This window comes from Mastigoproctus giganteus, chromosome 8 (assembly GCF_048544385.1).
Source record: "Mastigoproctus giganteus isolate SK-2022 chromosome 8, ASM4854438v1, whole genome shotgun sequence".
Lineage (NCBI taxonomy): Eukaryota > Metazoa > Arthropoda > Arachnida > Uropygi > Thelyphonidae > Mastigoproctus > Mastigoproctus giganteus.
In genome coordinates, this window is record NC_143582.1 from 120894215 (window position 1) to 120909050 (window position 14836).

The 14836-nt window shown below is 38.5% G+C and overlaps 1 protein-coding gene across 1 annotated transcript in view; it reads right to left on the reverse strand.

The window, feature by feature from the left end:
* LOC150081788 (splicing regulator SDE2) overlaps positions 1 to 14836 on the reverse strand; it is a 150983-nt gene that overhangs the window by 121241 nt on the left and 14906 nt on the right. Inside the window, exon 3 of the mRNA XM_090379664.1 lies at positions 9862 to 9973. Within this exon, the coding sequence (XP_090235790.1) occupies positions 9862 to 9973 (112 nt within the window). The remainder of the gene's footprint in view (positions 1 to 9861; positions 9974 to 14836) is intronic.

Below are 14836 nucleotides of genomic sequence, written 5' to 3' on the forward strand. Positions count from 1 at the left end.
CAAAAGAATCTCTCCCAAGTCCAAAGATGCCCTCACAATTAACTTCAATTGGCAACTACACTCCTGGCAGCCTCCCCAAGAATTATTGCGTATATGCCATCGATTCCAGGAGCCTTACTTGCCTTTTTGTTTGAAATTTTTTCTAATAAATAGTCATCTATAATTTTGAGATCACTAATTTCATGACTCAGCCTCACTTGCACAGCCTCTTCTCAGCATGAAGAGTCTTTCTTCAGTAAAGACAGATGCAAAGTACCTGTTCAATTCATCTGCAACATCAGCTGGGTTGTCTAAGACTATCCCACAACCAGTGCACAAGGGTCCGACTTGATTCACTTTATTCTTTCTTGTATTCACATAGGTGAAAAATTCCTTGTCCCCTTCTTTGTTCTCTTAGCCAGTGCTTTCTCATATGCAGCCTTGGCCTCTCTAATATTATCTGTGATATTACACTGCTCGACAAAATTAACAGATCATACAGATCATGTAGAAAATGTGGTGTAACTCGAGCAGCTTGCAATGATGGTGTTAATTTGGTATGAGGTTGTACCATAGAATAAAGATGAAGTGAGGAGACAGCAAGAACTTTGGACAGATATAAGGGACATTTATAGGGGTTGTATAAGAATTACCAAATAGGTCACATTACAGAAGTTGATACAAGATTCTCGAAAATATGGTTACATGACATCAGTATAGCATATGATCCCTCCAACGACTAGACAGCGGTGAACTAGGCTTGACATACATCGATAAGTTTCTGTGACAACAAATCCCAATCTTCCACTAGTGCACACCATAGCTCACCAAGTAGCTGAGGATTTGGCTATCAGCTTTCAATGCGACACCCAAGGCCATCCCACACATGTTTGATCAGAGTTAAGTGTGGTAATCATGCTGGCCATGGCAGCATTGAATATCTTCAGATTAAAGATATTGTCGATCAATTCGGCCCTGGAAAGATTGTGCAAGGCTCAAGGGGTAGAATTTTTTTCAGCCTGGACTGTACTTGTTAACAGGAGAGAATGCTTCGACAGGGATGGGATACACTTAAATAGAAAGGGTGCAAGAATATTTGCTGATGCTATCGAGACAGTGTTAGGTGGGTCGGAAAACTGCTAGCTTGGGGGGGTTACAAAGACGAATAGATTAACAGTAGCCACTGGCAGAGGTGAAAGAGATTCTTGCACTGCTTCTATTGGAATGAGCAGAAGCCTGAAAAACAAGATTCAGGATATTTCAGAGACTGCTGGGAGTCATTGCGGTACAAGTAAACACATGGATTGTGTTAGGGTACCTAAGAATAGAAATAGGTGCATGTATACTTGCATGTACACCAATGCTAGGAGTTTAGTAAATAAATTTTATGAATTTGAGGTATTGCTCAAAACATCAAAGGCAGATATTGTTGGGATATCAGAGACTTGGTGTCACACAGATATAAGGAATGCAGAACTGGAATTTGGGGAGTACAACGTCTACAGAAAGGATAGACTGGATAAGAAGAGAGGAGGGGTTATGCTATTAGTTAAGAAATACATAAAATCCAAGGAAGTGAAGCCAGTGGACATCGCTGGACAGTGCAGTGTCGAGTCAGTTTGGTGTGACATAAGCATTGGGAGATCAAAATTGAGAGTAGGAGTGTGCTATAGGCCTAATGACTCTGATGAGTATAATAAGAAACTGTACAGGGAAATAGAGTGGGCCAGTAAATCAGAGAGTCTTATAATGGGAGATTTTAATTTCCCAGATATTGATTGGAATTTGGGGGCTGGTCACTCACACACTAGCAAGGCTTTTGTGGATTTATTGGATGATTGTTTTCTACATCAGCATGTTCGGGAGGCAACTAGAGGGAGGAATACTCTTGATTTGATTATCAGCAGTGATTCTTCATGCATTAAGAATCTGCAGATAAATGAACCACTAGGTGGCAGTGATCACAGTGTGCTGAAGTGGGATTTACTCAAAGAGGTAACTACCATTAGGGGTAAAGGGAAGGGTTATTGCTTTCGTAAAGGCGACTACGATGGACTGAGACAGTATTTAAATTCTATACAGTGGGACCAACTGATGATGTTACCAACAGCAAATGCAAAATGGGAAGCATTCAAAGAACTTATCTTGGAAGCTACTAGGCTTTACATACCAACTAAGAAATAATGTTCAAGGTTTAGGCCTAAATGGATGTCAGATGAACTGATGAGGCATATGGCAGAGAAGAAACATGCATGGGATACATACAAATTAACACATAACACAGAAGCCTATGAGAGATACAAGTTGATCTGTAACCAAGTTACAAAGGAGGTTAGGCAGGCGAAGGCAGATTACGAGAAATCTTTGGCAAGGGATGCAAAGAAAAACAGCAAAGAGTTCTTTACTTATGTAAACTCTAGAAGGAAGGGGATGAATCAGATTGGTCCACTTGATATCGATGGGTCAACTGTTGATGATCCTGCTCAGGTAGCTAACAAACTAAATGAATATTTTGCATCGACATTCACCCATGAGGAGTTATTTAGCGAGGGGAAAGCCAGAGGTGTATTCAACTCTAGCAGTAAGCTAGAGAATCTTGTAATAACTGAGAGTAAAGTGGAGGAGAAATTGTTGAAGATGAACACAAGAAAGGCACCCGGGGTGGATGGGATCTATCCAGTTATATTAAAGGAGGCAGCAGAGGAAGTAAGCAAACCCTTAGCCATAATTATGAGAGCTTCCTTGGACTCAGGGGAGGTACCCACAGACTGGAGATGTGCAAATGTGACCCCAATTCACAAAGGAGGATCAAAGGCTGACACAAGTAATTATAGACCTGTGAGTTTAACTTCTGTTCCAAGAAAATTAATGGAGGCACTAGTTAAAGAAGCACTGCAGGATCATTTAGACAAGACTTCAGTTATAGCTCGGACACAGCATGGTTTTGTTAAGGGGAAATCTTGCCTGACCAATCTGATTGGATACTATGATGCAGTCACAAAGGAACTGGATACAGGGAATAACTTTGATATTATATACTTGAATCTTAGAAAGGCTTTTGATACTGTTGCACATGGAAGACTGCTGCACAAATTGGAGCAGTGTGACATTGGAGGCAAATTGCTGCTGTGGATAAAGGGGTGGCTGAGGGGGAGAAGACAGAGGGTGGTAATCAATGGACACTGCTCGTCGTGGACTAATGTTATTAGTGGAGTCCCTCAGGGCTCAGTATTGGGTCCATTATTGTTTTCTGTATTCATAAATGATATTGATGATGGTATATCAAGCTTAATGTCGAAGTTTGCAGACGATACAAAGGCAGGCAGGGTTGTCAAGGACACTACTGACACTATGCTGCTGCAACAGGATCTGGAAAGGTTGAGCAGATGGGCTGAGAGGTGGCAAATGAAGTTTATCATTGACAAATGTAAAGTACTACACATGGGAAACAGCAACCCCAGAGCAACGTATCAACTCTGTGGTACTACACTGACAGTGGTAGAGAATGAAAGGGACCTGGGGGTGGTTGTGCAGGCAGATATGAAGTTCTCTGAGCAGTGCAGACGGGCTGCAAGAGTAGCTCATGGTGTATTGTTAATGATATATAGGAATTTTTCTAGCAGGGATAAGGAGGTGATTATTCCCTTGTATAAGGCAATGGTCAGGCCACACCTAGAGTACTGTATACAGGTCTGGAGGCCTCATTTCAAGAAGGATGTAGAGCTGCTGGAACGAGTACAGAGAAGGGAAACAAGATTAGTGAATGGAACAAAGGGGTGCTCTTACGAAGAAAGGCTTAAGTTTTGCAAATTACAGTGTCTGGAGACTAGGCACCAACGAGGTGATCTGATAGAGGTGTATAAAGCATTGAATGGTTTGAGCATGCTCAATGCTGATGGGATTCTTCCTCTCGCTCAGAATAATCACCTGAGAGGGCATAAATTCAAATTGAGGAAAGACAGATGTAGGATAGACGTGCGGAAATTTGCCTTTAGCCAGCGAGTGGTTGGTTGGTGGAACAGACTTCCATCCCTTTTCGTGGAAGTTGATAGCCTAAATAAGTTTAAGGCTCAGCTGGACAGGTATTTTGAACGAACAGAGGGGTGAAGTGGAAGTGGTTTTTTTTTTTTTTTTTTTGGCTGATGCTGCATAAGCTTGCTTTCTTGCATCAAATGCCTCTACTAATGCTAATGCTATTCCTCCACCACTTGAGCTCTATGTGCTGTGGCACTGTCATGCATGAAAAGAATATTTGGGCCAACTGTACTCCCTAAAAAAGTCACACACAGGGTTCGAGGATTTGTTCTTGGTACCTATGTGCAGTTGTGGTACTCCTATAAAAAACACGAAGAGGGGCATGGTCACTGATCATTATTTTGCCCCACACAAGGACACTGCCTCTAGTCCTAAGTGTCCCTTTCTCTGATCATGGAGGGATGGTACTGCACTCCTTGTTGTCTCCAGATGAAATAACATCTAGAATCCGCTTAGGCTAAAACGGAACTCATTGGAGAACAGAACTGTATCCCATTTGTCAGGGCTCCAAGTCACATGTTTGTGGCATCAGTTTGGATGAGTTCTGTGTTGGTTTGGGGTTATGAGATACAAACACCGGCTTCTTGCATAGAGTCCAATTGAATGGAGCCTTCTTAATACAATCTGGTTGGAAATGTTTTCATCTATGGCTGCAGCAACCTCAAGTGACAGTCTCATTGTGCCTTGCTGTCAGAGCCAGCTTTTCTTGTAGTGGTTTCTGCCTCCTGAAACAACTTCCATTTTGCCACAATGACACAGCATGACACATTAAGCCAATATGAAACCTCCATTTGTGAATGCCCAGCTTCAAGTCATCCAAAGGCCCACCTCTCAAAGAATCATCTAAACGGTGATGACTTGCCATACTGAATGCTGCTGATGTGGCTACCTCACTGGGAAAGCCAAAAATGGGAATGAAGTGATGTGGTCACAACCCATTTTTATAGGCATGAATAATATGCATAATGTGCAGTTCTGTAAGGTGGTAGATCGATTTCTATTGGATACTCGGAATTTGAATGCCAGGATGCCTATTATATCAAATATGCACTTTTGGCAACACTGCTCACAAAATATTCATAAAAAGTATTTTGTTGTTAGTTTTGTTGAGCAGTGTATTACAAATCATTGTGTATTACAAATCAAAATATTCTGTTCTGTTAGTTTTGTTGAGCAATGTAATACAAATCAACTTGTAGCTGTTACAGGCTTCAGTATTTTTGACTGCTCTGTAACTGTCTCATGCCCACTTTTTCTGCTCTATTTGACCAACCAGCTCCACATTCATCCATTTCTGTATCCTCCTCCTGCACTATTTTTTAATAGTATGTATGCATTCGTGGCTTCTATGATTTTTGCTTTAAAGGTAATCCATAACTTGTGTATTAACCCTCACTGTGCAAATCAAATCGTCCAATTAATAGATGCCGTATAGCACCTAAAACTGTCAAAGTCCCCTTTTCTAAAATTAAAACCTGTACCTTTAACTACTACATCTTTCTTCATCTTCCAACTAATCAATACTTGTAAATGGTTCCTGTAGTTTAGGCCCTGTGATGTAATCAAATTTATGGGTAATGATGAGGTCAAGAATATCCTCAATCCTGGTATTATCTCTGACATGCTAGTACAAATAATAATCATCTAGTTTATTCAGAAAATTTTTTCCCCAAAGTCAGTTTCCCTCCCACTTATTCTAATCAATCTGGGGCAGATTGAAGTTAAGCATAATAATAAGATATTAGTGCTTGCTTGCCCATTCTATTTGCATGTAAAGACTACCATCATATTCTTCACAATATTCTGGTATGTAGATTACTTCTACTCTCATCATACCTTTGCTTCCAACTAACTCACACCACACAGATTCTATGCTGGCAGACATAACTTTAGACTCAGCAAAAGTTCTTTTCACGCTCAGGCTGCATAAGAACTATCACAACCAATCATTCTATCTTCCCTAACTAAATATATTATACATACCATAATGGAACTCATCATACTCAATCTCCTGGTGGCACCGCATTTCTGTTAGCCCCATTATGTCAGCATCAGATGTCCTAACCAGGAGTTCAAATTCAGCCGTTTCATTGACAAAACTCCTGACATTACTGTAGGCACAGTTAAGACTAAGTATTCTTCTATAGTTTACTACCCTGACACACCCCTTGAAGTTATTTAAGCTTATTTTCCTATCTTTCACATCCCACTCATTTGAAACACTGCTACACTCAGAACATCTTGCCAACGTCGGCTGTTGTGAAAACAAACAAGAATTCTTGAGGTGAGTACTTTGACCCTCATCAGATAAACATTGATCTATATTACCCTTTCCCCCCCCTAACTAACAGTATCCCTAAACCGTTAAGGTATCCTCAACTGGCAAAAACCCTTGCACCTTTGCTCAAATGAATACCACCATCTCTACAAAATGATACCTACAAATGCAGGCCACGCTGATAAAAAATTTACCCCCCTAGAGTCTTGCAGATTCCCTCAAGCCTTGAGTTAATACACAATGCTTTCAGCATATAATCCCATCTATCGTGTCTGTGCAGAATTGCAGACACATTCTGACCTAACTCACTTTTTTTTTAGCACGGTCCTATATTTATCCAAGAAATGATCAGGTTGTGTTCGTTTAATATTGTTAGTCCTCAATGAACATAAATAATAATGTTATCTTTGCCCAGCTTAAAATCTGACTATCTGTTGGTAACATCATCAATTGTTGCACTTGCCAAACACAGCCTAGTTTTGGTCCACCTACCTTTATTACAAAAAACATTACACGTTTCCTTGACAATAGCCTCCCAATAAAACTAGATCACTTTCAATCAGAGTGGTATGCAGTTGACTATTCTTATTTGAGCATCACTTGACAGGTCACAAGATACCTACGAGCTCCCATTTACATTTGTTTCTAGATCAAGCACTCGTTTCAGTGACTCAAATTCTTCTTGCAATGCACCAAGTTCTAATTTGAGATTAGCACACTCCTTACATCGGGTACAAAGAAAAGAGTTGGCAGTTGAGATAGATTTGTCCACTAGACTAACCTTAGAATACATGCTACAGGCTATATGCATGACGAACCCATGACTCAAACTAGAAATGTCTGCAGGCATTTCGATCTGGATCAAGACATCCTTGGACTTAGTATTGTAAGTGGATCTTGTAGCAACCATTATTAAAGTAAAATATGAACTTTAGAAAGATTACAAATTTTAAATTTATAATATATTACATAATTTAAATTTACAATATATTATAGAATTTAAATTACCAAAATATTACAGAAATGAAACTGTTGACAAAACGTTAGCCACTATAAGTTAAATTTAAGCTTTTACGCCACACAACGTAATACCAGTATTTTGTACGATAGAGAGTGCCTTCTGCTTGATCGCAATTCCTATTACTATACCTGTGGTCCTGGTCTGCTACATACTTTTAATTATCAATTTGTATCAATTATTTCATAACCATATCACCCCTTGCAAAGTGCAAGCATCTTCAATGTTTAAATGCAAGTGATAATTAAAAATACCATAATTATCCTCATCACTTTGTTCAAAATAATGACTGAATCCAAGAAGAGATTCAGGCAATAACAGCAAATATATTATTACACAGACTAATAAAAAAACAATCACTCAAAAGTAGATAAAGCTTGCAATGCAGTGTAGGTGTTTTCAAGATACTGTATTCAAAAAGTTCAATATTAGCCTAAAATGCTCAATGTATACTTCACTTTCATAGACCATTTTTCATAAGTCAAGTGAAGTTTTTTATATTGCCTTTCCTGTATTCTGAAATTGTTTTTCTTGTATTTTGAAATTGTAGTGAACCCTTTGTAATAAAAAAGTAGTATCATCTGAAAAAGTTAATGTTTTAGTGCAAATCCTTAAGAAAATAAAAATTCACTTAAGCAAAAAAAAAAAAACAAAAAACTGATGTTTCGACAACAAAGTCTCATACTAACCAAAAAATACACTAACTCTGTTACTTTAACCAAATATATTCATATTTCACAAAATCTAGTTTAGTATACTTTGTGGTAAGTTTGGAAGAACTAAATATAACTTAGTTTTAAATATCGGCAATGTTCAGTATTCTGATTCAATACAGTGAAAGTCATTTACATTAACAGAGTTAGTTTTATGCATGACAGCCTCATTTACAAATTATAGTAATTAAATTTGAAACCCACTGTGGTATTTACTTAACTGCCAATCAATCAGTAACATACAGCAACTCCCCGACTTACATACGGGTTGTGTTCCGCGGAACTCTACATAAATTGGAATTTTACATTAAGTTGGAATTTCCCTAAATGCTTATGCAGCACTCACAAATTTGATTGAAGCAAAAAAAGAAATGTTTGACGAACGTGTAAATAGAATTATTTATTCAATTTTTTTTTCTCATGTGCAGGAAAAATTACAAAAGTGTACAAAATGATAAAAATTTCAAAATTATAAAATTGCAAAAAGAGAGAGGAGACAGGCATGACGTCAGTAAGTTTTACCTTTCGAGCATCGTTGCCAAAATTAACTCTCCGCTGATAAGCATGCCGCGGTGGAAGTTGAGGGCTATGAAAATTTAGAAGGGGTTTTTTACAACACATCACAAAATTTCTCTGCAGCTGTAGAATTGGCACTTCACCACATACTTTAGTTTTGAAAACCAGCACGATGCTTAAACCTATTAAACCGCCCATTGCTTGCAAAGAACTTGGCTTGGGGTTCAGCGTACTTATCCTTACCTTCATAAATACTTTTTGCTTTTGCTTGAATGGCCATTGGATTCAGGGGCACTTGCTTCTGAATCTGATTTTCCATTCATATTATTAATAGCTTTTCGATCTTCGATACAGCACCTAAATGCTCTTTGTGATCATTGTTGATCTTAAGTACGTTGATCCTTTAACGTGTTCTTTTATACATGCACTGTTCCTTAAAAGAGCAGCGAGCAGCACTGTTGAAGCAGCGAGACCTAATTCTGTGCAATAGATGACAAATTTGTCCTGCTTCGTACTTCTTAATTAATCATCTTCATTTCTAAATCAACTTTGTTTCGTTTCCTAGCACTGCCAGCACTCGCACTTTCCACTGGTCCCTTTCCCTTCACCATTGTAATAAGTAAATAAGAATGAAGAGAAGATTCTGAAATTTTATTTATGTTTTTTATGTGATTGAAGATTTCAGTGAAGGGGAATTCATTTCACCATAATACCATAACGTAAAAATTCACAGAATTCCAGTTATCAGGATTCTTGCAAATGCAATAAGATCAAGTTTACTACCTGTTTATAATAGATTGCGCTAACAGAAAAGCCCAATAAACCAGAAAGTGCAAATTGTTTTTATTGTTTTATGGTAGTTAACTCCAGAAATGTGTTTTAGAAAAATATCACAAAGGTGTTCAAAATTGATTCTTATAATGGAACATATGATAACGATGAAAGGGAAGTGCAATTTCCATTATAAAAATTACTTTTAGAGAGTTAAATAACTTAGTTATATAGCGAAAATTTCGACTTTCAGGGTCTTGGAATGAATTACCAAAATAAAACTGTGTTATTGGGCTCACAGTACGATATTTTCATGATACCTCCATTTATTCCTATGGGATGCAAAATATGTTTTCACTTTTTTTTTAAGTTTGCACAGGCCAGCAAAAACTTACGTAAAGTCGAATTTCTGTAAGTCAAGTATTATGTTAGCCGGGGAGTGGCTGTACTTTTAAAATTTAAGCTGCTAACTTCGACAAAGTGTTATTTCCACAAAATCTCAGACGAACTTTTAATGAAATTCCACGTCAAATTATTTTACTTTGTCCTACCTCTGTTCTTCATTTATATCACGCAATCTTCTTCCACTTAAGTCACGACATGCCTCACGATTTGTAGTTTTTTCTATTTGGGCTCCAATTGCACGTAGCATAGACCCAAACCCTAAAAAGAATAAAGCAAAAAACCAAGAGATTTAAAAATAATAATAATAATAAATAAATAAAAATAAATTTTCTGTTTGTACTCCGGCACAACAATCAAGTCAATAGAGTTTACAATAAATCGTCAATACAAATATTTATCGTATTTAGTAGTCACGGGCTTGAACCCCAGTCCACTCAAGGAAAGCATGCAATGCACTCTCGCTCTTGACCATTTGGCTACGTCAGGCCTATCTTATCATAAGAGTGATAATGAAAAACTCAGAACTGATTCTAATTTTGTAGAAAATCACTTTGATTGTAGTTAACAATGCAATTAAGAAACAAATCTTGTTCCAGAGAATTGGGAATGCAAGTTTGTTTAAAGTTAGGGCAAAAGTATGGAATCCCAAAGTTTTACGATCACTGGTTGGTTGGTTGGTTGGTTGGTTGGTTGGTTAAGGGTTTTATGGTGCATTAGTGTCTATGGCTATAATGCACCAAGTCAATACAATCACTGTTTGACTGCTATTCAGCAGAAAATGAAACAGAAAATTTTCATCCAGCTAGTAGTACAAGGAGGTAATGACTATTCATTTACCACAGTTAATGAGTCAGCTACTACCTAATGACAGATGGCTCTCAATAAATTGGTGCAATAGCCCCTTTGCTTATTGGAGGCTTGAAGTGGTGAACCCCATGTTGTCTCCAGAGAAAAGCTCTGGCAATCCCCATCTCTTCAATCATGCAATACGATTAATGTCTTTTCGGAGTTATGATGGGCATCACAGTGAGATCCAATCTTTGTTAATATTTTGAGGGCACAGCTTATAAACAGTTTTCATAGACTGGCTGCTAGACAGTCTAGCACACCAAACCTTTTGGTAACTGTCCAGGAGGATATGGCCTAGATAGGGCATAATCGTCTCACTGCCTCTATTCTGCCAGGTAGTAACTGGAAGAAGTGCATGCAGATATTTAAGAACCATGGTGTATTCGGTCATTTTGTATGGCGCAGAATTGTGGGCGTCAGCCACCCCTACCGACATTAGGAGAATATATGCAAGTGAATTCTGGCTGCTGAAGTGGGCAAACCATAAGCACCATCTCCCTCAACAGTTAAGGACCATGCAGCTCTCTGAACAGCTTAAACTGCAGCGTTTACCAGACATCATTGCCTGGAAACGATTAATAACCGCAATCAAAATGATGACTGGCACGATATAATCACCATGCTTCTGGCAGCTTTGTGAGTGGCACATCCCGCCATCTGCATTAAGAGGTACAAAATCCTTGAGAATGAAGACCAACAGACTGAAGATGGCCGACAGGTTTATACCCGCTAGTGCGTTAGAATCAATTCAGTGCCTAACACGTATAGGAATTGACCTACTAAGGCTCACAGAAGATCTAAAATATAGAAAACAAACCGCAGTGTGGTTCGCTGAGGCTACTGTTGCCTAGCAGTTGTGTGAATTTCTGTCAAGAACTGTGTGTGTGCAATTGAACAATGTATATCTCTCACAAGTTGATCAGTGGATGCGATGTCAAGATGAACTTTTGTATTACAATTGCCAGGACTCTAGACAGAAATGTAGTGAAGAGTAATGCAATTTATATGTCATCTTTTCGTGTATATTTATTGTATATTTGTTGCCCTTTCTTGTATATTTTAGACATTTTTTTATTCACATTTTATGGTAATCCCCTGGCATTTTCTGCCGCGAAGGGAATTTGTCACTTACCAATGTAAACCTATATTTAAATTTGGTACGACAAATAAAGATTTATTTAAATCAGAGTCATTATCAAGGCCACATTACATCAAGGAGCTGGATATATTCTTGCTGTGTACATTCCATATCCAAAAATTTCTTGACTTCATACGAGTCACCACTCCTAAATCATTTGATGTCAATGTTTCCTCAAACTATGTCAGTGAAATTCTTGTAGGGATGAAATCCTTTATTCCACACTCAACGTAAAAATCTCATCTTCTATCTAAACCTTGGTTTTCCAATAAATGTGATTTTCTGATAATTTTCCAATAAGGCTGTTCAAGATACAAATGATGCATATCACAACTGGTTTACAATCAAATCTCCAAGTTCATTTTCTGCCTACACACTAAAGCTCACAACAAATGTAAATTGTTGTTATTAACTCATTCAAACTTGATTTTTAACAAGCCAAGAGTACAAAACTTACTTTTGTCCAAACGGTCATCACGAACTGGTCTCTTTCCAAAGCTATTGGACACAACTTTTACCCACCTATACTCCAACCTCTGTTAAAACTAAACAGTTAGCAGTAGTAATGGCATGTGATGCAAGAAAGCAAGCATATGAGCTTATGCAGCATCAGACAAAAAAAAAAAATTTTACACAACAATTCCCTCCAAATGTTTGTCCAGTTCCTCAAATTTATTTAACCTATCAACTTCCACAACGACAGCTGGAAGTTTGTTCCAGCAATTAACCACCCGCTGGCTAAAGGCAAATTTCCGCACATCTATTCTGCATCTGTCTTTCCTCAATTTGAATTTATGCCCCCTTAGGTTCGTAATCTGAACAAGTGGAAGAATCCCATCAGAATTCAGCGTGCTCAACCCATTCAAGGCCTTATACACCTCAATCAGATCACCTTGCAGTTGCCTAGTCTCCAGCCGCTGCAATTTGCAGTACTTAAGCCTCTCTTGGTAAGAGAATCCCTTTATTCCCCTCACAAATCTTGTTGCCCTTCTCTGTACATGCTCAAGCAAATCTACATCCTTCCTAAAATGAGGTCTCCAGACCTGTACGCAGTACTCGAGGTGTGGCCTGATCATTGCTTTATACAGATGGACAATCACCTCCTTTTCCCTACTAGCAAAATTCCTGTATATCATTAACAAAACCCCATGACCTGCCCTGGCAGCCTGTCTGCATTGCTCAGAAAACTTCATATCTGACTGCACAATTACTCCCAGGTCTTTTTCATTCTCTACCACCTTAAGTGTAGTACCACACAGTTACTACGTTCCTCTGGGGGTTACTTCTACCCATATGTAGTACTTTGCATTTGTCAATGTTAAAAACTTCAGTTGCCACTTCTCAGCACATCTTCCAAAATTTTCTAGACCCTATTGCAGTAGCACACTACCATTACTGTCATTAACAACCCTGCCAACCTTTGTATCATCTGCAAACTTCAACACTAAGGTGATATACCTTCATCAATATCATTGATAAATATACAAAGCAACAGTGGACCAAACACCTAACCCTGTGGGACTCCACTAATAACTAGTCCACGAAGAGCAGCGCCCATTGATTACCACCCTCTGTCTTCTCCCACTCAACCATCCTTTTCTGATTTCTCAATAAAGATAAAATCAACTTACAAGGTAAACTACCTCCTGCCATTCCCAGTACACTCGATTCAATGTCTCCTGTGGTCTATCAGAAATATGTCAGAAGAATGTTAAACAATCTTCATGCCAAGAAAGCACCAGGTAATATTGGTATTTTTCCACTTGTTCCAAAACCTCTGCTGAGCTTACTCCTGTTCTTTCTTGCTTTTTACACTTTCTTATTCCACTGGTGTTTTTCCTTCTGCTTGGAAATATTGTAATACCCAATTAGTTCATAAAAAAGGGTGAAAAATCAATCCAATCCCATTACCAAGTATACAGGAGAAAAGAGTGGAAGAAGGAAACGAATCTTGGGAAATACAATCAGGAGTGGAGAGGTTAGAAGACAGAGAACTATCTACAATTACCCACAGAGAACAATGACTCTGTAAAGCAGCCAAGACAACTTAGTAAATTTCAACTCTTTTAAATATCACTTGTCTTATATGTCATTGTTTGTTGTTTGGTTTTTTAGGAGCATTAGCAACTAAGGCCATACTGCTCCGGGATATGCGGTGGTCATTCCCTGACCTTTCCGCACGCTCCGTATTTGGTGTTGACGGGCTCGAACCCTGGTCTAATCAAGAAGCATGTGCTACGCACTGTTGCTCCTTCCCACCTGGCTATGGAGGCACCTGTCTTATATGTCAAAAAAGAATCTATTGCTTATAAACTTAGCATTCAATGGACAGATTTCTAAATAAGATCATATATATCTCTATCATATATTCATTCTGTCCATATCTCAGCTCCAGAGGTAAGTTCCGGTCAACCCTCCCCCATCTCTTCCATCTTGCAGTATTATTGATGTCTTTTGAGGTTATGGTGAACACCATGGTGAGATCCAAACTTCCTTACATTTCGAGGGTACAGCTCTAAAACGGTGTTTGCAGGCTGGCCCCTATTAGTACAACAGACCGAAGCTATTGGTAACTCTCTAGGAGGCTACTGGAACAACTAGTGTATAATCTTGCTGCCTCTACTCTACTAGTTAGTGACTGGAGGGAGTCTGACTAGTGTGTATGCGGAGGGAGGGTGGGGATTGTCGAGGCCACATTATCTCAAGGATCTGGGTATATTCTTATCATCTGCATGCTATATCCAAAAATTTCATTACTTCATACAGCATGTCCCACACCTTTCTTACTATTGAATACAAATAGATACAAATTGAATACAAACTGAATAGAGAGCAAACTTATCTGCGAAAATATCTACATCTCCCAAACACTTCCTAGTTCATTTCACAAATATACGTGGTCTCAGTTCTAATCTCAATGATGTCCATTTCCACTTACAGTCTGCCAAACCACATGCACTTTTTCTGACAGAATCTCAGTTATCGGCTGATTCAAAACACTGCTCATCCGAGTTGCCAAAATTATTTACTATATGATTCCTTTTGCCTCAAAGGTGGTACTTGTGCATATGTCCATTCTGATATTCCCTGTCAGAAACTTGGTAATTTGGAATCTCTTCTTTTCGATCTTCTCC